The sequence below is a fragment of the Aplidium turbinatum genome, chromosome 1 (genome assembly GCF_918807975.1).
Source record: "Aplidium turbinatum chromosome 1, kaAplTurb1.1, whole genome shotgun sequence".
Classification (NCBI taxonomy): Eukaryota; Metazoa; Chordata; class Ascidiacea; order Aplousobranchia; family Polyclinidae; genus Aplidium; species Aplidium turbinatum.
Window position 1 is genome coordinate 32185670 of NC_137472.1, and position 24950 is coordinate 32210619.

Consider the following 24950-nt stretch of genomic DNA (forward strand, 5'->3'; position numbering starts at 1 on the left):
GCAGATTATCAACTTATCGCCAGCGACTTCCCCACTAAGCGACTTTACATAAAGGAGCCGGGAATAAGTGCGAGACGCGAAACTTAATACGCACTGAAACTCGGTTAGAAATAAATATATTCCACAATCAACGGGTTAAAGTTAAAATAAAGAATGGGCCGCAGTATTGCAATATCTCGCGGCACCCTTGAGGATTGCAATTGGCACCCCAGAGTGCCGCGGCACCCCGGTTGGGAACCACTGATCTAGAAGAATCACTGCCTGAAGACATGATTTATTTTTCTGCACTGCTAAAACAACACTATTTTAACAGCGAATGCAGCAAAGAAACTCAAATGTTTAGATTCATCAATGAAAATGAGTTTATGTATGCATTTCTGAACGTATCTGTTGCAGCGGCGGATTCAGAACGTAATTTATGGGTGGGCCTAGAAAATATCTTGGTGGGCCTTCACCTTTCACCAGTAATGCCACGGCGGGCCAGCATACAAAAACTAAGTGTTACCGAATATCTTTTACAAATGCTGTGAAATAGTGATGCCACAGACAATTTAGTGTCACTTGGTTGTTCTAGTGTTAAACATTAATATTTTTTTTTTTCAAGAATCTGATTTTGGGTGGGCCCACTGTCAATCTGGGTGGGCCTGTACCAATCAGGCCCACCCGGTAGATCCGCCCCTGATCTGTTGTTCTAAGAATGTACCTTTGTCTGATGACTTCTCATTGTTCGAGCAAGCCCTCATTTTTAGTACTTAAAAGAGAAAAGAATCAACTGCGTTCATTCATGAGCCAGAAAAGGTTGCATTCCTTAGCTCTACTCTGCATTGAAAACAAAATTTTGAAACAAATGGACACCGATAATGCTATTAACAGCTTAGCTTTGTCTAAATCCAAAAAACATGCATTTGAATGTGTTTAATAAGTAGGCTAAATAGGCTACTGCACCTCGGGTATAATTTTTGTTATTTCATTTTAATTGTGATTGGTAGCCTACAATGAGGGGAATGAAATATAGACCTCAGATTTCCATACAGCCCCAGGTCCATCAAAACCTTAATCCGGCCCTGGCTGTGACGTATATTGTTGCAAAACCGATGAATAACAATCGCATTGCAAAAACATGATTTAAGGAGCTTTTACACTTGACATAAAACAAACAGACACACGTTAAAAAACAAAAACGGCAAAGTATCGCTTTACTTGTAAACGGGTCTTTATAGACCAGCGTGGCGCACGATTTCATGAATAAAATACAATTTAAAACAAAGGCACCGTTAGATGAGGCGAGACTTTTGCAAAAAAGAAATGAGTATCTTATATACGAAGTTGTACTGAGAAAAAGTCTGAACGAAGTGCATGCGTTGTTGCCTGATGAGTGTCAGCATTTCTGGCACGGTGGTGTCCTGCAACGGTTGAAACTATGTTTAGAATCGGAATGGTTTTTTAAGACCCAAAATTTCCATCCAAGATCAGTTTTCGTAATTATAAATTCTACCGAATATCGCAATCACCTAGATAGGAAAAAACAGGCTCAACATCTTTCCACAGCAGAAGGCGTTTAAGATTTTTCAGAATCACGTCATATTGCGTTAACAATGGCCTGAAGCGGGTCGTAGCCAGCACAAAATTTCAGGGAGGGGGAGGGCAAATAAGCATTTTTGCATATGTGAGTGAACCCAGCAACAGGTCGTCGAAAGCTGAGCACCAAAGGGCGGTCTGGGTGGCTTCCCTCAAAAATTTTTAAAAATACCTTAAAATTTGGCATTATGAAAGTATTTTCAGCCTAAATCAATAGTAAAACTTTGTCAAATGATACTGTAACAAAGTGTGAACTTTTATGCAAAATATTTCGGGGCGAGGGGAGCAATTGCCTCCTTTGACCCCCCTCAAGGTGGACATGAAGATTGGCTTCCTTGTCTTCCCGTTCCCTTAATCTAAACCTTCAATCACCGAGCGTAAGCATAAAAGCATGCCACAATGAAAGCCATGTCTCATTGTTCTAACCTGATTATGCTCCAGGCATTGAACCATCAACTCGGCAAGTATAAGCACGCCGCTTCGTCCTGATCCCGACGCGCACTGGACTAGAACAGGAGACGGGGCTGAGTCGCTATCGGTGTGTTCAGCGGCCAAGCGACGCACGGACTCAAGCTCTTCAAGAAAAGCTGATGACAAGTGGGAAGTTAGAAATGTTGAATGTAGGCAAGTGATGCAACCACTTTATGGCGTAGAAGGCTTGATTGTCTTCAATCTCGAGTGAGACATCATGATGGTGAAACCGGACGCGATTCTTTCAACACCAATTCGACGTCGTTAACAGTGAATATTACGTTGTTGAATTACATATGATCAATGACCCACCGAGGAATCCGTCGGTTTCTTTCGGCACTCCGGTATCTGGCCATCCGATGTACTGCAACATCCAGACGGTCCGCTTCTCACTTTCTCCGACTCTTTCCAGCACCAGGTTGCGAGTGACGATGCTGTCGTGGACGCCGGACGGGTGGAAACTGTCGAAGCGGCACATGACGCGGTAGTTGCCGAACACAGCGCTCGGTATGTCCTGGTTGTCTTCAGAGCTAGGCCAGTAACGAGCGCATCGCGACTTGCCATGTTCCTGAGGACAAACCCAGTTGCAATAAAACGTGAGAGTGCAGCCGACTTGTGTTAATGATGTGCACGCGGAGGACAATAGAATGCTTGCCCTGATATCTAGAACTGGCTTCAGCCAACATCCCAAACATGAAACAACATTAAAAGTTCATCCGTCTGAAGGCTATAAACAAAAGTTTGAAACGTGTAAGATAGTAATTAGAAACCAGGGATATCTAGAGAAGGGGATATGAAGGCTTTTAATACGTCTGACAATAGAAGGGCTACTGTTTATCGTAAATAATCTCTGTTTACCGTAAAATGACAATAGGTACTGATAGTAGTTTAATAAATCTTGTTATGGTAAGCTGCATTGCGCTATTAGCATCAGCCATTGATACTAATTGCATGCTCATGGTTACTTGTTAATTCAACTACCCGTATACTGGCTTTACCTCTAGCCTACTGCAAAGGTTTTGTTAAGAAAAACGGTTTACTGGTAACTTTTCAACTGTCTTTTTAAAGAAGTATTCTTTGAATATGCTCTATGTAACATTTACTAACTGTCTTCTGTAGCTGACTGTACCAGCTACACTATAAAACTTTCTGCAATTTTGAGAAGAATTGCTTGTTTAACGCGTTGCAAAATACCGCCCTGGTAGTGTCATAAGAATAAGGCAATCGCTGTGAGCCTTCATATCCCCTTCTCTAGATATCCCTGTTAGAAACCTAGTATTGTTCACAGTTCTCGGCTTTCTGCATGACTGGAAGGGAAAATGCAGTTTTTTGTTTACTCAAGAAAGAAACAAAACATCCATCTTACTATTTCTTTGGTGATGAGCACAATGATAGAGACGTTATTGAGCCAAACCGCGTCCCATAATTCATTCTGGAAACTTTCCATCGGCGTTTGACAGGCAATGTAGTGCCATTGCTTCCCAGCAACCACAGCCTGCAAAGGGCGTTGAAATTGAAAGGAAAACCACATCACTTCCATACGGGTTACGACTTTGTTTTCAACAATACAACTTCACTTTATAATTTCAACTTATTTGCATTTTAACAACGTAATGCAACACTGCCAATGACGTTGAACAGCCGTGTCGTCGAACCTTAATATGAAAGGAAAGCTGATCTACCTGTACATGTGACGCGTTAATGTAGCCGAGCGGATTGTTGGCGGATGGCGTTATTTCCACCCTGCAGTTCCGGTAGGGAACAACTTCCTTGACCCTATCCCGTGACGTGAACGACTCGAGCTCGTGATCATCCAACCGTGTCCGAGCTATCTGGTCGTATTCGGTGAGCACGTGACCTTCTTCGACTTTGGTTTGGAGATTGAGCGCCTTTCGGAAAATAAAAATGAAATGTCTCAATAATCAATCAACAGGCTTTGTTTAACACAGAAAAGTAATTTCGTAAAAAAGTGAATCTACAAAACTGTATTTTCTGCTTCAGCTTCACCAACGCGTAATAATAGTATGTTGCAATAAGAAAGGCCCTTGAAAATGAAACAACTTCATAGTTGCGTCATAACCTCACCCTTTCATCGGGTTCCCCTTTGACTGGAGTGGCCGGTCTTTGACTCACGCTCAGTCCGTTCATGGCAGCAAACTTAAGGGGATTCATCTTTCGTATCGTGCTTCTTCGTGCATTTTGGAAGGTGTCTCCACTGTAATGTGCAAGTAAAGCCCGATTACGCAGAGTGGTAAGTAAGATAATTAAATTTTGCAACGACCAAATTGAACGTTGCAAGTTACCTGGCATTGTCTGATTCCTCCTCTTCAACAAGTGGAGTTTCAGACTCTAGAAGATACACAAAGCAATATATGAAGTTAAAGGTTCGATTTCACGGCATAAAATACACAGTAAGTAAACTTTATATATGTCACAAAATGGAATCAATGAGCTACCAACAATTCAAATTCAAAACAATTTTTTTTGCAAGCGATAGAACAAACACAACTGACCTTGTACAATGACACTTGGCGAAGGAGTATGGTAGGGTGGAGGAGGGCCTCTTTGTTGTGGCAATTCTTCTTGAGGTTGGTGATGTTGCACCATGTCTGGCAGTATATGGCGGGGGACTTCTGGCTCTTGTCTAGGAGAAACTTGCGGAGGGGAAACCTGCTGAAGGGAAACTTGCTGAGGGGGAGCTTGCTGGGGGAAAACTTGCTGGGGGATAACTTGCTGAGAGGGAGTTTGCTGAGGATGTTCCACTGCGGCAAAATTGTCAGGATACGGAGGAGGAGGACGGTAATTCGCTCCTCCTGATCCTCCACTTTCTGCGCCCCTAAGATATTCATTGATGTTGATCTGTTGCAAGGAGCCCGTCAACTGATTCCCATCTTCGTGCTGGCTGTTGCGGTTCGGTCCGAGATATTCCTGACTTCGGTGGAAGCGAGCTTGCTGTATAGCTGGCATGAACGATACGAGTTAGTCGTGCAACTAATCAATTACTTTTAACAATTAACTAGATTTTGAAAAAAGAAAAAAAAGAAAATGTACTTGCAAATAGTTTTAGTGCCGTTACAGTATAAACCTGACAGCTAGGAGGCTTGTCATCAGAGCAAAGAGACTTCCTCACAGTTAATCTATTGTAACAGAGTTGTCAACTAGAGCCAGATACACCAGCACAACTACCACAAAGCTGAAAAAATAGTTATGGTATCCAATGTGCCGCCATCCAACGTCGATACATTGAAATGGCAAGGTTGGAATTTTCGCATGATTACAACGTAACGGAATATTAAAAGCAACGTCGTCGAATGTCTCAACTCACCCTGGTCTTGGAGCTGTTGTGAGAGAATGTAATCGCTGGTGGCTTCACTCTCGCTACCGCTGCTGTGCACAACCATGGTGGCTGTGGAAGGGGCAGCGGTGTGGTGGACGTTCTGTGACGTAAATCGGTTGCTTGAAGACGATAAGACAAATGGGTAGATATTTTGTCATTACTGGTGAGCTCTTTTATTTTATAAACGATTAAATTACTTTTCACAATGCCTTAAAGGAAGCGTTAGACAGATCGATGTGGAGGCAGGGTGTGAAAGCGATTGCAGCTTGGAGGTGAATTCGGCCACCCTCGGTAACAAGGACATCACCGGATTAAAACTGGACTACTACTACTTAAAGGCATAAAAGCAGAAACTTCAAGTTGAAAAAGAAAAATTTGTACAGTTGAGTCATTTACATAGAAATTGATCATAAAAAATTCATGATTAAAAAAAAACACGCAGCAAGTAGAAGGAGTGTTGAACTTACTGTGTGTTGTTGTAAAGCCAAATGGGGGTCAGAATACCGGAGAAATTGTTTGCCGCTCCCAAACGAATCTGTGCGAGTGCAAGATGATTGAATAATTGAAAATGAAATTAATTGACGAAATAAATTAAACAAAACAACATGCACATTGCACAATGATAATATTTCTACTACTTTCAGTTTTAGTTCACGAAAAAAGACATGTTAAATGTTATTTGAACTTATGTAAAACTTTTAGCTTGAACCAGTTCCAAAAGCAACTGGCCTCCTGTTTACCTGCTTGAGTTGGAATTCGCTGTTGGCTTCCATATTGTTGCTGTTCAAAGCTTTCTTGTTCGATTAAATGTTCTCTGCTGCCAGCAAGCGGTCGCGAATATGGGTTGTACGGTGCGGGGTCTTTCGATTGGCCGTGATGTTCGCAACTAACTTGCTCCAAGTAAGCTTGTACCTGGTAACGAAAGCTAACCGATAAAAGCAACGCAATAATGTTGATATATAGCAATAAGCTTCAAATTTTGATAAATACCAAAACAATGCAAATAAATGTCGCCAGCATACTTTATTTAAACAGTGAGCGTCTGGTGTATAAACAGCCGGACAGCAAAACTTACATTTTGTTGGGGCGTTTGCTTGTGCTGTTGGACGGATCGGTCGTAACTTGTAGATGCTGGTCTGCCCTGAAACGCGATAGATAAGCACGTTAACAATGCACTAGAGGAGTCCCTCCACTGGTTATTAGCACAACTTTTAAATCAACAAACCAGTAAAACGTAACTGAAAAGGTTAGCAGGGAACGTTCAATATTAGATGATGCAATCCTACAACATGCGGCTTGGAATAAATCAAGGTTTCATGAAAATATTTGGAAAATGCTCGTAGCTAGAAAAACGATAAGACGACATTTAGAATGCAGACATTGGCAACACAGCATAGTTGATTTTTAAACTTATTGCCAAATAAACAATTTGATGATGAAAAACACCTGTGGATGCTCTTTCCTCATGACAACAGTGTCTGGATTTGCTTGCATATGATTTCCCAATACTCTGTTCATCATCTGCGCAACAAGTTTCATGATCAGTTATAAGCTTAACATTAGAATTACATGAATCGTACAATCATACAACATAAAAATTGAGTTAGATAAACAACACAATTTCATCGTTTGCCAGTGGGAAAACGTGGCACTGTGGTAGTGCAATTGATAGGTATGGCCTTGGGAACACCTATATCCCTGTTCACTTTGAAAGTATCATTGAATGAATGAACCTTCCATCCGTCGTGCTGAAACGTTCGAACGCCGTCAATGCATATAAAATAAAGATAGGTTTGAACAGTCGTATGAATGTAGCACATTACACATGTTCACAAATAAAGATTCCGATTAACATTGTGCACAAGATTGATGATTAAAAAAAAAACAAGAAAAACGAAGAATGCAAGACGAAATGTGCAAATAATACATACCAAAACAAGTACGGTGACAAATAAGTTATAGATATTTTTCCAGCAGGTGAAACGTTATATTTTGCCAGGTGTAAGAAAGCCACAAGTTCAGGTCAAATACCCGCTGTCCATTGTAGTTGTCCTCAACAAACGATTCCACGGGAGGAAGTGGACGGTGCGGCCTCGGAGGTTGATTGTTAACGAGATGCAGATCAGGACTGCTAGCGGATACCGCCTGACGGTGCTGGCTGAGGTCAGGAGTACTCGTGCTTCCTGCTCCCTGTGGCGTGGGCTGGAAGCTTGGAAAATGGCGATGAAGCTGGATCTCGGACACGAAGAACGGTCTCCCTTGCTGGAATGAGAGGCAACGGCGAGTTTAGTTTTCTGAGTGGTCCGAAAAATGGTAAAGCCAAAGTTTTAATTGTTTTTCATAAAAAAAAGTTATGAATTTGAATAAAATGGCCAATTGATTCCATCCAACTAATTTAAATTCAAGCAAACAATCTGGTAACACTAACAGCTCTAGACTTTTCTAAGCCATGATAATAAGTGAATGAATCACGAGTCACGACATAACCCAGCATTTCTTAAACAAGCCTACATACTCGTTATCTTACCTGTTGTTGGATGGTTAACTCCGGTGTGCTGCCACTCATCGATGGAAATTCTTTTCCCTCAAGAGGGATCGTCAGTCGCAAATCCACCACCTGAGATCCACCAGGAGGAGACAAGGATTCGTGAGACCTATCCCATTGAAAGCGGTTAAAACCCTGGCTCTGGGAGGAGTCAAGAGGAGGCTGACTCCTCCTGTAGAGAAGAGGAGGATGCTGTGGAGGATATTGTGCATAGTAGGGACCATGAGTGGCCTGATGAACGAGTTCTTGCTGAGAGTAGATCATCGAGTGAGGACGAGGCTTGAGGTTGGCTTGAGGCACGTCTGGAATAAACGAATCAGTTTAAGAAACGAATATGTAGTTTATTGACAAATGACAATCTTGCAAATAAACATGAGCTCAAAGGACTGGACTTGCTATGAGTAATGAAAATAGAAAACACTGTTTGAAACAAAACAATTTTCGTTTATTAAAACCACGTTGCTTCAGAGCATGAAGTCAGATGGTGAATCAGAGTATATGAAGCTTTAAGGGAATTAGTAGTGGCAAACAATCGAATGCATATGCTCACATGCAAACCAATATCCTTTACCAACAAATTGCTCATTTTCGAAGAATCAATTGCAGTAATAATAAATAAAAAATGCATTCAAAACAATAGCAAACAATGCCGGCGTGTGTTGAAATTAGCAAAACAACGAAATTCTTGTAAAGTTCTAGTTGGAGCTATGTTCGAACTTATATAATTAAATAAAAATAAATCAAAAATACTAACTTGTGGCTGGATGCTGCTGATTGGACGACTGGTGCATGACGTTGGCATTGTTGCTTTCCAGATAACTTGAATATCGTCGCCGCTGACGCATGGCTACGTCATAATCGGGCGATGACCGGTAAATGGGCAGACCAGGCCTGCTCATTCCACGCTGCTGTGAACTGTTGATGCTCAGGTTGCTGGGGAATGCAAAGAATCAAGTTATATCCTCAAAGCAAAGTTGTTTTTGTTTTACAATCAAACCTCGTAAAACTTCCACAACCGTAGTTATTCGCCATGCTAAACAAATACCTTTCTCAGACAATTTAAATCATTTACTTTTACCCTTGGCAATTATCGAACAAGCCTTATAAAGTGAAGGCCGTTTAATTTCTAAAGAAATTCTGTTACCCACTGACGAAACATTAGAAATATTTTGCTCGTGTCGAGCCACTGACTAGCTATCGATTACCTATTAGCAGGAGACGGTCTTCCGACGTGTGATAGCGCTAGAGAGTTGATGCTCGTTGAACTGTACACGCTCCCACCGAATCCATTGGAGTATCTGAAATGTGAAAGTAACACAGGTCACAAATACTATGTTGAACATTCCAAAATAAGTAAACGCAAATCTTCTGCCAATTGCTGCACTACGTAGCTGTAAAATTAGCGAATCAAACAGAGTGCATGTTGGATATCTAAATCTGCTTTGACTAAAACGGTTCAGAAACATGGAGTAGCAAAAATCCATAACATCAAGGGTCATTGCAGACTCACCTTGCTTCTTGCTGCGGGAGGTGGTTCAGGCTGTTTTGAGATATGTAGGCGTCGTGATCAAGACTATTCTGTGATGAGTAATATCGAGTGGCATCTGCGCCGTACATCTCCAGGTTATCTGTGGAGCAGACACATGCGACTCAATGTTGAACTCGTCCATCGATTGTGGGCTTCAGTAACTTTCATACGGTCAATTTACTTGATTATGAAATGTATTTTTACCATTCCAGTTGTGCTGTCACAATATAACACAAAGTCAAAGCGTAAATAAACTGAATTAAAGGGATGAAAGCTCTTTCATGTAATCAAAGTTTTTCAAAAAATGAAATCTTTTTCTTAGTTTGCTTATTTAGCATGGAAGTTTTTCAAAAAATTTCTTTTGCTAATTATGCTAAAAAAAACTGATAAAGATGCAGTGCGCACGCCTACGACTGCCCAGTGTCCACGACTGTGAAAGATTCTATTTACGAATGGAAATGAGCTTAAGTTAAAGAAATTATCCATGCTTGTTAAAGCTTCGTTATCTTGGAATGTGAAACTTATTTTCTTTGTGACATGTATTACTAAAAAAAAACTCTTCACTAGTCGATAAGAAAAATTATGCAAAGCGAAAAGCAATCCAAAAACGTTGCTAAGATGAGCTGGTATTAATATTGTTCGAAAATCTTATATCAAGTAATATGTTCTGCGCAAATCCCACGACCAAACACCAAACAAATGACACTTCAAGATGATGACAACATGTTCATTCTGTAGCCATTCGCTTACCTTGCGAAGATACGAAATCTGCGGGGCCAGGCTGTGTTGATGGCATTGGCTGGACGATTTCTTCATTATCCTTGCAATAAAAAAAAACGTGTTATAGTGCGAAGATCGTATTTCTGATTGCAGCATAACCACACACAAGTAGCCTAGTTCTACATAAACCAATAGAAATAAAAAAAAAACTTGCTGAGCACGACATGAAAACAAAGCACAAACAGAGGTAAGTGTGGGGTACAAGTAGCACCTTTGAACCCTGGGCAGTCGCCATGGATTGTTAGACCATGGGTCTCGGGGAACACTGGTCTTGATCACACACCAAACTAACAAGTGGGTCCACGTCCCACCTCATGGGCAACAACCTCGACTGGTTGGCTAAAACTTGTTAGAAATCCTGCTGCCTTGCAGGAAATACTTTTTAAGTAAAGGCTAGGCCCACTGCCAATAACTGTGGTTAGCGTCAGGAAGGGCATCCGGCTGGAAAATCTATGCTCCAAAATATTATTTAGATGCAGCAAAAGCTATGGCATCGAAACAGTGACAAACTTCTGTTATCTGGGTGATCGGATAAATGGAAGTGGTGGATGTGAAGCAGCGGTGACAACAAGGGCAAGATTGGGCTGGGTAAAGTTCAGGAAATGTGGGGAAATGTTGCATGGCAGAAAATTTTCACTAAGGATGAAAGGAAAAGTATATCGGAGCTGTGTGCGGCCTGCAATGCTATATGGTAGCGAGACATGGGTATTGAGAGAGAGTGAACTGGCAATCCTGAGAAGAACGGAAAGGTCAATGGTGAGAGCAATGTGTGGGGTGAAAACGAGAAGGGAAAAAAGGACTGAAGAATTGTTGGATATGCTAGAGATGAGAGAGACCATAGACCAACTGGCAAGGGAAAATGGAGTAAGATGGTATGGACATGTGATAAGGAGGGAGGAAGGAAGTTTTCTTAGAAAGGCACTAGATCTAAAGGTGGATGGGAAGAGGAAACGCGGTCGTCCAAGAAGAACGTGGAAACAACAAGTGAAGGATGAATTTAAAAAAGTCGGACTGAAGGAGGAAGATGCAAGGGACAGGGTGAAATGGAGAAAAGGGATTAAAACAATTGCTGCGCGGAAACAATCGGCCACCCCCACTAGTGGGGAACAAACCGACGCTGGATTATGATGATGATGATGAAACACTGCTTCACTTCATTCAAATCACAATTGCTTAAAATCGTCGCCAGAGGCTTCAAAAAAAAGGTGAGAAAATTTGCAGGTGGTACACAACTACACAAAAACCACAACTAGTTCAACATATTGTTGTATCACGTCAACGTAAATTAGCGTTGTATTTTTGATCCGTGATGATCGTCCCAGAAAGGTGCTAGGTGGCCAACCGGTGCTTTAAACATGCGGGAAAAATTATCGACTTGACCACACGTTGTCAAAGTTGTTAATGTTAGCAGTGTTGGCTTATATATCGATTCTCTATAATTGCTTTAACATCGTCATACATTACCTGGTAGCCTTACTTCAACAGCCAGCGAAGGCTGTTTGCAATTGATTGGAAAACCAAACCAAGATAGTTTGATATATCAAAGAAGGAAATTTCACTTAAATATTTCGGTTTAATCTCATGCGATAAAAATGAGAAATCAGTAAAAATTGCTACGAACTTACGACTTCAAGATTTCTTCGTAATGTCGGGCGCCGTATCAGCGTGCTTGCTGATTCTAACGGGAGTTGTCTGCAAGAACAAGCAATTACGACGAACTCGCAAACAATGTTTGGTTTTGACATAAATCTTGACCAGCATGGTGAGGTTCAACCCCAGCAAGTGGAGACTGCTAATTTTACATCGTTTCAACATTTGATGACGTTGAAATGATGTAGGCTATACACTGAAAAGCCATTTTTTGTTAGCTGGGATGCCTGACAAGTGTTTCAAGATGAGAGAGGGAGAGGGAGGTGAGTGTGCTTCAATCATATGAACCCCCCAAGCACATCTTACTGGTGCGGATTGAGACTTCTCGCTGAGAGATGTCTCAGAGCAAAAATCAGGTCGTTCCTTGCAAGATTATTAAGTCAATCTTATCTCAGAACAAAAATGAAGAGGTAACACATGAACGATCAAATGATAAGTGTATAATAATGAATATAAGGCATCGTTAAAAAGGCGTCTATCAGGCAATGGTGGAAGAAGCGTCTCAGCCAGTTGTGCACCAAGCGTATTTTTGGTTTTGTAATAACATCGTTTTTTTGGTTGAAATAAGACGGCAATTAAAACAAAAAGCAGGAATTTTCCAATTGAAGACAGCATCTTTCCCCAGGGAAACGGAAACTAGTTGTGAGGTCCACACTAAGAAATAATAAACAACAGCATCGTACCACCGATTGGTTTATGCTTTGTGGCAGCGAGGCGTGGATGTGTTGAGAGATTGCGTTTGGATCCACAGCCACGCCTGGCTAACACAATCTCAACATTCATGGGAATTTCAATTCAATGGTAAAAGCAGATATTTTTTTAAATTCACATGACAAAAGAATATGCCAACCAGCAAATCAGTCCTTTTTTATACATTTGCAGAATTGCAGACGTTGAATATAAAAAGGAGTGACATTCTGATGCTGAGAATATTGGTGTAAACGACAACCAATTCACAAACGTTGCTTTTACGTAATGCAACAACTTACAGTATATAAAAAAAATCATACAACGAGCAGTGTGGCATTTTCTTGAATCTCAATAATAAACTGATGAAAATCATACACGAGCTGTCGAGGCTAAAGTGCTAGGTATAGGCCAGCGAGAAGGTGTCATTACTGATCCATATGATCACGATAGAAGTTTGCAGGATTAACAACTCGAGTAAACGACAGCGGCAAGGTGTGACTGTGGACGACAGGAAATTACACGTTCAATGAACAATTACCTTGAAAACGCCAATAAACCAGCTGGCGAAAGCGAGACCGGACAGTTGAAAGTCATTGTCACAAATATCATTCTATTTACTTGATGCCTGGTCAATTCTAGACTGATCTTGGTATACGCATCGAATTTGGGCGAATATGAAAATCCGTCGTTTTTAGATATGTGCAGACGGGATTTGCAAGCTGTAAATTAATACACGAAAAAATACGAGGATAACGTTACTGTTTTTAACATTTAGCATACCTGGTGGTTTCTTTGTTTTCTAAATAGAATTTTTTTAGCGACTCGCACATTCTGCATATGTATTTCGCCGTATCAGCATCTTCCTATTAAAAAGATATTAAGACAGGGTGTTGAATACTACATAAAAAAAAAAAAAAAACTTGAATAACAACATCACGGTGTGTCACGCATTAAACTTCATCTCTGTTACATATAAAAGTTGGAGAAATTGAGTGGAATTAAATCTTAATTGATATGCTCGAAACTTGTTTACAGCAATTACGATTGATTTGTCAAAACACGTTCGTATCAGACGACTATCGAATTTCCATTTCAAACACAACCAATCAAAAGATTTCATCAACTCCGGCTATTGTGGTTATCGTTCAGTTGTGGTCAAGCAATCTCAGGCAGAAATGCTTCGCATATATTTTGCAACGAGCTTAGCTTTAATATTGATAAAAGCACATCACAGTTGCTATAGCAAGTTTGAGATGGTTCTCATCATTGTTCACTGCATGAGCGCCGATTGTCCTGACCTGACGCATGTTCTTCTCCAGCCGAAATCGGCTTGGAACCAGCGTTTGATCTGGCGTAGTGAAGTAAGCTACCAAGGCACTTAATTACAAAATCACAAGCTCAAGAGCATTTTGGGATCCATTTAACGATAAAATACTATAATGCAACGAAAAAAAAAATTTCGGCGTTGTGCTTCAAATAAACTTGTTTGATTGCAGCAATAATACTTTTTCGTGGAAAACTCACCATTAAAAATTGAAATAATGAAACAGAAGCGTCCTCTCGTTGTATTTCGATGCTGAGAGTGAGTTTGTTATGTGACAGATGTTGCACGATCTGCCAATCGTAGCAGGCCGACTTCATAGTGGGCTCATTGGGATGCTGGGACTTGATCACCACACCAGCGAACGAGCAGCCCACGATCACGTCATTGCCGAAGCTATTCTAGAAGGAGAAAATATTAAAATTAAAACGCAAAGATATTGTTCGATGCAGTAACGTGTGCTGAGCTTTGTGCTGATAGCCCGACATATCCCTTTCTCCTTATTCTAAGGTATCAATGGGAAACAAGTTTTGTGGGGAAAGAATAGGATTTTAAAAGTAAAAAATAAAATTTTGTGAACAACTTCTCGTTTTAAAGAGGAAGTTTCCGCTGCCGCAGGTTACCGGGCAGTTGAAGGTTGTCAGTTTTGCTCCAAGCTATGAGCAAAAAACAACTGTGTTATTTTTGAATTTAAAGGAATTGTAAGATTTTATGAAGACGTTTTACGTTTAGTTTAGTTCTAAAATTTATTGAATACATTTCCACAGTAAACATCCGTAAAAGAGGTAAGACGCATTGCACAGATGGTAAGTGTGAGTTGAGCAGTCCCAGCCACAAAACCAGCCACTTTTTGCATTGATTCAAATAAAATAGACGTTGAAACAATGCAGAAAAAAACTGATTTGCTCGCTGGAAATGACATTGACAAGAGTCGAGCAAACCCATTAGACAGCCACAGCCCGTACTCGTGTTTTAATGAAGTTTTAAAACATTTTTTACAAAAAGGTTGTTTACCAAGAAAATCCGTTACTTTTACATTGATTCAACGTCTGCAGACGTTGGAAAAATGATGGATATTGCTATATGGGATAGCGGAACACCAATCCAGTGAAGATTCCAACTAAGAAGCGTTTAACCAGAAGAATGTTTTGGCTCAAAACCTTGCAACTGTGGCACCAACAGAGCCATTTACACTTCAACGCACAATGGCCATTAAACTGTTTACAATGCTTGTACATACAACATCAGAGGTCGGTCTATTCAACGCAAAAAACTAGAAAAATGTCTGGGAAATCCATTAAGTGAAAGAGCGCCGTCTTGGGAATACTATGCACAAATGTCATGAATCACATTCCAACCAAAACCAGGAATTGGCTTTACCAACGGGTATTACACCTTTTCCCAGACAACAAAATCAACCGTTTTTACATTGATTCAACATTTACAGACGTTGAATCAATGTAAAAGATGGTTGATTTGCTGTTTGGGTTAAGGCACTTTATTTATTAACGATTTTGTGCAAACAGCAACAATTTATAAAATAACAGCCAACCTTTGCGGGATAAATATCTTCGCTGAATCCAGAAAGATGGATAGCTTTCAATATGTAATTGTATTCGGCATCTGATGGGCTAAGACTCCTGCAATACGAAAATGGAAGTTTGTGATAATAAATGATAATATAATGACCACCAATCAGAAGAGAATCACATACTAAAATATCTTAAAGAAAGAACAGCTAAACAAATGAAATAAATAAGTCAGAGCATGTGGTGGTAGCGAGGCATTGTAACATGCGCAATAAAAATAAGTGAGGATTGAAACTTCGGATCGATTCTATTCTTGACTAGCTGCGTTCAAACGATATAAAAATTAAATTTTTATTGCGTGGGGTCTGAGATGGATTTATTGCATTATCCATAACATTCATAAGGAACCTCATGGCTAAAATAGTTGATGGGTTAGCCGCTTAACTGAAAATGTGATAAGTAGCCTAGTCAGTCCTGACTGAAATTGACTCGTGCAGGTGGTTAGCTTAATTTAATTTGTTGTAAGTAGACCTAACTGTCCGCTGTTAAGCCTTCTATTTTAAAATTGACAGTGTGAATGTTTATTTAAATAAATACTTAAACTATCAGAGTTCTAACAAGACCCTGAATATAACATTCTAGACAGCAAAATCTGTCATTTGATTCAATGTCTGCATTGATTTAAATTCATTCATACGTTAAATCAATGTAAAAATGACGGATTTTGCTGTCTCGCATCGGACCCAGTAATCAATTGGGTAAGCTAAGATAACAGAGATAGTATAAAAGATTACAGTCCGCTCCAAATCTCTAATTTTGAAACAGGTGTTGGTACTTCAAGTGTGGTAAGATATGTGCTAGTGCTTTACCGAACTTGCAAAGAAACACACGCCAAGATAAGCAGATAGATGTCATATTTTGAAAATTTAAACAATAGTTTGATCTAATGCTGCTTCAGCATTAGCTGTGAATAGCCAAGCCTTTTCGGTCTATGACGCAAAAATGCACAGATGTTTGTAAATTTCCTTAGGATGCAACGTGTCAACAGTGGTTACAAATCACAATGAAAGTTCAATCAACATTCATTATCACCTGCCCAAGGCTCGATGCACACAACACACGTAACTATAGTCCAATCAGCGTGATGTTAAATTCTCCTAACAACTGAACAAGGAAGTTAAAAACAATCAGGGTTTGACAATAAAGGTTCTTTTGTTCACGGATGAAATGAGTCAACACTGGAATAAGCAGCTTAAAAGTAAAAGCCACACCGACCAACAAACCCAACTTGCTGTGATAGGCTAGGTAGAGTTCTATGTTCAAATAGCCTACTACTTCAACACATAAAGTCAGTGTTTTTACGTTCTTTGAGTTACGTTACCACGTTAATCTTTTCATGATACAACAGCAATTAAAAATTTAACAAATTTGTGGCAACATACAGTAATACTTGAAACAAAACATTGCGATCGTTGTTCATTTTCCGGTTATCCGACGGCAGCAAATGTAAATTGGTGTACAGGAGGAATAGGGATTGAAATTATTGCTTCAAGTAATGCACATGCTGTAGCCCGGACATTTCTAACTTAAAAGGTATCGCGAAATATGCGCAAACAACAAGTTGAATTTAAGTTGTCATATTCCACTCAGCATTGAGACGGCTTCGGCAAGGCTTTCAACAGTTTCTAAAACTTTATTGAATAACACTGATTAAAACCGACACATAACAACAACATAATAACAACAACAGCTGAGGCGTTACGTTTAGAAGCTTTTTGAAACTGATTATAGGCTAAGTGAAAATCGCTGTCACACGTGTCGTAAACAACAGATTTAAGGTTTATGAAATCATGACTTGCGTGCTTAGAATGTATATACAGAAAAATAATTCAGCCGGTGTACGAAATTTAATGACTAAGTACGTAGGTACAAAACCAAACGACATTTTTCATATTCAGCAATGATGTCTACTTTTTTGTTTGCTTGGCTTCATCAAAAAAGGGAACTAGATGTCCCATCAACGCCCGCTTATGATAAAAAATGAACAAACCGAAATCAAACAGTGCAGCTGCTGTGGTGAGAGTGAAAACAAGACTTAAACTGACTCAATTTAAACTCATACAACATCACTTTCCGAATTTATTAAATCATCCAAGCATGAAGCATCATCTAATTGGCACATGTGATGTAATATGTCACTACAGCTGGGTCATGCCATAGGAATTTCCATTACTCACCAAGCAAACAATGATGCTAATAGAAAGCAAACACAGCCTCAGGTATCATCAGCTCTCAATATGAAAATGTAACTTTGTGCAGCAAAAAAGCAGGAACTGTTTTGCAATTTAATTACTTAGCAGTCGCCAGCCGAGAATAACTTGAAAACTGTTCAGTTAGAAACAATGACACTATTTTGCTTGATCTGTCTCACTCGCAAAGACTTTAACAAACCAAGTAGGTGCAATCGAAGACAAAGTACAAGGTTTCTGTGCTCGTCTATAGCTTGTCACGCCAATGTCGGAACCAAATGAGAGAGCATCTTTGGTAATTATGTTTCCTCAGTCTAATCCTATGCTAAGCATCTTGGGCGCGGCACGGGACTGTTTTTGACACGATGCCGTGTCAAATGCCAAGAGATTTGAAAATGAAAACAGCAGCATTGAACTAATAAACCAAAATAAACAAACATAGTGATGGCAACAGACTTGAAGTGCTAGCTAGCGGTTTCATTCGCCTGATTGTTGATTAGGGGCCGGGATAGACAACGTGAAGGTGGGCAACAGGATTCAAACAAGGGAAGGACAATCAGGGTATAGGAATAATGTTGAGAAAGATCTATCTGTTATGAATGAAGAAGATGAACAGCATAAGAAATGCGAAAAACCAGTAAAATCTAAAGAAGTTAACTGCGAACTTGTCTTGAGCGGGGAAACACAACATGAGGCCTAGTGGCGACATGTTTGATGGAAATTTCATGCTTTTGCTACGCCCCTTGCATAACTCCATGGTAACTCACCTGTGACGCTTATGATGGTCAATTGCCTGACTGGTCAGTGCATCTAGATGTGCTTCATCGGGAGTTAAAGCCTAAGAAAGCATAAAAAAACGTTGGCAACAATTAAATCCAGCAACGAAATGTACAGCTCACATTCTACCAGTTCTCTGCATCATTGACTGAACAAACCATTTAAAACGTGTGCAAAGTAAAGCCTTTATAATTCTATATAACAAAAGGGAAATTTAAAACTTCAACAAACTAGAAAGCAGAGTATATATATGTTGTAATCAGTATTTTGTAAACCGTCGTATATATTAAATCCACCTCACATACCTCTGGAAATAAAATATAGTCGCGAAAATAGCCCACGACGTGCTCTTGAGGATCATGGTCGCCAAACTCAGCTGCAACACAATTTCAATCAACTGATAAGCATCTATCAGCAGTAAAAGTTTTCATAGATTAACCTACCGACCGTAGGTCTAACCATTAAAGTAAACCAACAGTGCAGTATTCTTTCAGTTGTACACTTGATTGTTACCGCAAATCGTAACAAATAAAATAAAACTAGAAGCGCATTAGTGAAGAAAGAAAAATACAGGAAGCAATTGAGTGAACTACGACTATCAATATCCTGATTGCAAGACGCTTATAAGTTTTTAAAAACTGACAAACGTGCTTGCTTTATTTTAAACTAAACCGGGTCTTAGGACCACGTCGATCATTCACCAGACAGCAAAATTCGTCATTTCTACATTGATTCCACGTCTGCAGCAGACGTGGAATCAGTGTAAAAATGACGAATTTTGCTGTCTGGGAAATCACAGTTTAAATTTGACACGACCGATACTTCACTCACCTAATAAGTGAAGAATTCCACGATTTAACACAATACATGACTATTTTGAATTCCACTACATGAGGAGAGAAATTATACCCAAGATTAAAAAAACCTCAACAAAAACTCAAAAGTCACTCACTCATCTTGATTATGCTCTACATTGGTTACTCTTAATTGAGCTGTAAGGTAAAGTAATTGACATGCAAACAAGTGTTGCTTCAGAAGAATTCGGTAATGTTAAACCGTACAAATCAACATATACAACTCAATACCTTGGAGCATGTAGCTGGCAAGTTCAATCGCCTCTTCTTTGTTACATTTCAACATTCCATCAATGACGTTATTTTTCAATTGTAAATAGAATAGATATCTGAATAGGTTAAAGAGGATAAAGGGCTTAGCAAAAGAATGTTTTAAAGATATTAGAGAAACGGGATTAGCCTACGCAAGCTCAACTCGTGCGAAGCGAATCTAACAGCGGCAGTTGCACTGTTATTCCGATAAGTGAAAACAGCAAAATACAAACTGTCTTATTGTTTCGCAGCTGTTTCAGACACCAGGCAATGCGCATTCCCATTTCTCAGAAGAAATGATGTACATGAGGTTTATTATTTGAAAAACACAAACTGCATCAGGGTCGGTGATGGCAAAAGGCTAAAAATAGTATTTTTAGCCATCACCCAAGTTATTTAATTTTATGCTTTGAAGATGCACATTGTCAAGATGTCCAAAACGTCAGCAAGGCAATAAAAACATTTTGTTGATGGTTTTCTGCCATTAATTGCATTGTATAAAAAGTGATAGTAGAAAAAATTGAACATCCCTAACACACAAATTTTTCGGTGTGGCATTAATATAAAGTCCAATTGAATTAGGCAATTGCAGCTCAGAGAGGCATCCAAGGTTTTCATTGACAACAGCTGCAATCAATAACTTACAAGTCAACACAAGAAGCTTTGTTTCTAGTCACAGACATATCAACACTTAAACTTTGATGACGCGAATGGCGACGAGAGGCTGCTTGCCAGCGAGTAAAATCCGTCCTTTTCAGATTAACTCAACGTCTGCAGGCGTTCAATCATTTGAAAAAAGACCTAATTTGCTGGCTGGGTTTTAACAGACCTGTGAGGCAGCTGCTGAGACAGAAAATCTGCTCTCTTATAACCAAGATAATTTCATTACACAGATCATTGAGCAATAGAAAAGTTGATTTATCACAACTTAAGAAACATTGTGGCGTTATTGAGAGCATTAAGGCTTTCAACTTTTTATGAGTTCAAACAGCGGCCTACTGTGCTATCCATTAACCTAGACAAAAACGTTCCTGAACACATTAGGCAATAAGTTGCTGCATATAATTTTCTTAATGCAAATCTATTACAAAAATATCTGCATTTGCCAAATCCATGTTGCCTTTGCCCACACGTTTAAAATAATTAATTAATGTTCATGGAATTATCTATCTACTGTGAACTATTTTCAGAAATTAACTTCCCGTTTTTCATTATTTGTAAGTCAATGAAAATCAGAAGTGAATGGCTACAGTACACATTAATAAATACAATGAGTAATGTTGAAGTCAGTACTGAATTATGGTACAAAGTATCAAAAGTTACCTGGTGATTTCCTGCATCAAACTGTCAATATTTGCAACATAGTACATTACTCCAAAATACAAATTCGGACCATGAGCGTGCTTATCAAATTGTTTCTTTAAGGGCTTGTCCAGTTCCACCCAACGGATTTTCATTTGTTTGTTCAAGTAGTGCAGCCCAAAGTGCTTTGTCTAAAATGATCCGCATGCAATTTAAAAAAATTTATCAAGTAAAATATATATATATAATTTTTTAAATCAATACCAGATTTATGCCCAGTGGAGCAGATTTTAGATTAAACAAGCAGGACAACAGAGAAGGCGGCCTTTATGTCCACCTCCAAACATGCCATGAGGGTTTTAAGACACAGTAGCGATTGGCAGACATAGGCATAGCAATACGGTCTTTGTGGGAATCAAACTGATCTTTTAAGTTCTGTTAGGTAATCTTAGTTAACAGCAACACAGCCAACAAATAAAACCACAGTACTATGGACTGTCTAATAAAATAGCGTATTAATTAGAGCAAATTTGCCTATCATTAAAACAAAATACTTAAATGTTTAAACAAGACTACCGTACTCTGAAAAATTACTTACATCCGAACCTCCTGCTAAACGTTTTAAACACATATACAGGATGACACATTTTGAAAAGTTTTAATGCTCCTTGACTGTATAGTTGAAATTCGAGTATCATGACTACTAACTACAATGTCAATTAACACAAGCCATTGATAGTGATGCTTTTCTTTCTTTGCAATTGAAAATCCATAAACAGAAGCACCCAGTAAACATATTCATATACCGGTACCACAAGCTTAGTTTGGCATTGTTCCATTTGAATCCATGGGCCATATAATGTTGACAGATGAAACATACTTTTACAATAACATACCGTATCTATTTCTCATTGACATACATAATTTAAACAGCTGAGCTTAAAACAAATAATTTTAAATAAAGGAGTGTCTATTTGTGTTACTGCAAGGAAAAAGATTTACAAAGTCAAAACTGATAGCATTTATCATGTCAGCTTATTCCAATGATCGTGATTTCATGAACGCTTTCTTCTATAATTTCAACCGCCCATAAGTTTCCAATCTGCATTAAGGTTTCAAACCGACCTCTCTTAGTTCAAGTTTTTGAGCCACAGCATTGAGGCAATCATTGCCAGTATTTTCCACTGTCACATTCCATTCCATGATTGTATTGTCAAGCAGTTGTACACGAATCTATAACAATAGCAAATTGAAAAACAAACTGGATATATTTCAGAATACATGGAGGCAACACAACATAGAAACTACTATAATCCTCAAATTGGAAGACATCCGTTTATGATTTTAACAAATTTAAACCTAAAAAACTAACACACTAATTTATTTACAAACTGATCTGATCACATTCATTTCCAACTATGTAACTACTGAACTTCATTGTGGAAATAAAACATTCTGCAATAAAAACAAAAAAATGATCATTATTATGAGTTGATATCGATAATATTGCAGCATACAGTTAGATGCAGTATTTAAAAACATGTGGGCTATGTTGCAAATAAAGAACATATTAATACGGACTCTCTTGGCTTATGCCAATGGAGTATTTTACTGGAGGCACCTTGCTATGCATTGCGCAAAGCTCACCGCTTGCAGTTTGAGCACTTTGGCAGTACAGTAGTACCATTTTTGGAATTTAGGTACCACACATTGGAAAATGTCACATGGAGGTATATATCTCCATGGCCATACCAGTGTACAACTGCACCGAGGAAGCTGGAAGGCCGAAACGGTGTGCACTGTCTGAGTGTCTGTGTTATGGATGGCTGGATGCTCTTGGCTTACGCCGATTGAGCACTTTACTGGAGGCACCTTGCTATGCATTGCGCAAAGCTCACTGCTTGCAGTTTGAGCACTTTGGCAGTAGTACCATTTTTGGAACTTAGGTACCACAAATGAGAAAATGTCACATGGAGGTATATCTCCATGGCGTATATGGTAAGGTGCCTCCATGGTATATCTCCAGTGTACCTACTGCACTGAGAAGGTCGAAACGATGTGTGCTGTCTGCAGTTAATACAGTATATAGATATAATAAAAATCGAAAATCACCAAAGTTCCAGCACAAATTTTTCTGACAAAAACAATAAATTTCTGAATGAATAAATGCATACCAGTACTTTAAGAACACATGCCACAATGAATACAAAGTCAAAATCAGTATCAAATAATTGCAATCACTAGCATTACACAGTGAAAGCGAAAAATGTAGTATATATATATACAAACACTTACAAGAAATGAATTTTTGTGTGACAGAATATACCGACCAGTCCGCCTGAGTTTTAATCCAAACGGCATGATCACGGTGTTTAGTGCTTTATCTAGCATTGGCATCAAAAATAATACTGAAGATATAAAGTAATAAAAGAAAAAGTAATGATTTACATTTTACTAAACAAAGTTTCTTTTTTCTGCAAAACATTCATATGGATATACACTTAGTATCAAAATAAAACAGTGAAATATAAGCCATCTAGAGTTTTTTAAAACGTAGTATTTGGATATGTACTTCTAGTTTAGAAGTACATGGCTTGGTCTCAGCAAGAATTTTATATTGATGCTGTCAATAAAAATTAGTAATTAAGAGTTAAGATGCTACAATATGAAAACTTATTACATACCATATTATGAAAGATCACACAATTTTACAGAAGTGCTACTGCAGCATGATTTTTTTCTGTTTTTACATCCTAGTTTTTTTTACTGTTGTATTCATTGCCATAAAGTGCTGGCTTTGCAGTAATGCAAACTTTGACTGACACCTGATTGTTGAAAAGACACCACTCGTATCCAGTCTACCCAGGATTTAACAAATTGGGTGAGAGTATTTTCTGAAAAGGTGGCTGAAAGAAAGTAACAAAACACCCTAACTCTTTTTACCACAGAGAGCTTGGTGCAATAAGAATTAAGAATAGGCCTCGAAACTGAAGGCGGCCATTGGGCCCATGGCCGCAATTAATCTACAAAAACTGACATTTTGTCTGTTGGGTCTCATCCTTCCGTCGGCCGCAGTTGTCCCCCATGAAGTTCCAAGAAAATTTTTTGCAAGGGCCTTGTGAATAAAGTACTTTGCCACTTAATCACAAAGGATTAGAAAGCAGCCCAAGCACCCGATAAATCACAATACACACTGTCTATGCTTGAATTGTTAACATTATTGATTGACCAAGCAGCTGATGTCTGACGATAAGCAGAATGCAAGTGACATCACAATACACTTTATTGATGCAATAAATCATTATTGATGAGAGTTGAAGTTCCGATGGCTGCCATGTGCTTGGCCGCCAAACAGCTTGCTTCAGTCGGACACGTTTGGCCACCGGAAAAAATGTTACGAGGCCTGAAGAACCTCATCTTTTCATTCTCCGAGGCTCTGTAACTGAGTATGATACCTTCATCTGCATCAGACTCAACAAAACACAAAACCATCGTTTTGATTCCAATTTAATGTGATAGACCCACTTGGTGTTCTTGCCACCAACTAGACATATTCAAAAACAGTTATTACTCGACCCACAAATAGAAAAAGTGACTTCTTTGCTTGTTGTTGGAGAATGGTCAAAACAAAAGAGAGAAAACAGTATGTAACATAAAATGGCACAATTTCTGCAAGATTTCAGGTTTCTATGTTTAATGCTTCGCAAATTGCAGGTTTGCTTGACCTGTTGTGACAAGATTACCATACATACTCAAGGATAGGTTGAAAGGTCGATCTTTACTTTTTGCAGAATATCAGTGCTTTTGGTGGTACCAGTGTTTTTAACCTGCTACATACCGTACCACTCAATTGGCTTGTTTTCAGAATGACCAGTGGTTTACCTTTAGAAGTATTAGAAGTATTGAATTTTCAGGTTCAATCTTATGCAGTCTGTCACAAGTACAATATTGACAAAGCAAAATGGATATTGCTGTCATATCTAAAAGGTTGACAAGCTTGGACTCTTGTCAAAAAATAAAGGTGAAAGTGACATCGTCAACTTGTACAACAATTAGATAAGTGAAAAAACAGAGTAGGACAAACTGT

At 39.0% G+C, this 24950-nt stretch overlaps 1 protein-coding gene across 1 annotated transcript; it reads right to left on the bottom strand.

Moving 5' to 3' along the window:
• Positions 1-665: 665 nt before the first annotated feature.
• Positions 666-23323, bottom strand: LOC145775007 (tyrosine-protein phosphatase non-receptor type 14-like). The gene is made up of 29 exons (XM_082586235.1): positions 23159-23323; positions 21989-22096; positions 20885-21054; positions 19541-19638; positions 18761-18831; positions 18446-18516; positions 15453-15540; positions 14104-14301; positions 13360-13442; positions 11865-11931; positions 10210-10279; positions 9442-9559; positions 9137-9229; positions 8686-8864; positions 7914-8233; positions 7418-7648; positions 6833-6907; positions 6462-6527; positions 6127-6298; positions 5854-5921; positions 5375-5486; positions 4563-5009; positions 4353-4398; positions 4135-4264; positions 3732-3938; positions 3416-3544; positions 2362-2617; positions 2005-2165; positions 666-1403 (listed from the first exon to the last, which is right to left on the bottom strand). Exons 1-29 carry the CDS (start codon positions 23258-23260, stop codon positions 1275-1277), a joined length of 4065 nt encoding a protein of 1354 aa, XP_082442361.1. The 5' UTR covers positions 23261-23323; the 3' UTR covers positions 666-1274.
• Between the last annotated feature and the right edge of the window lie 1627 nt (positions 23324-24950).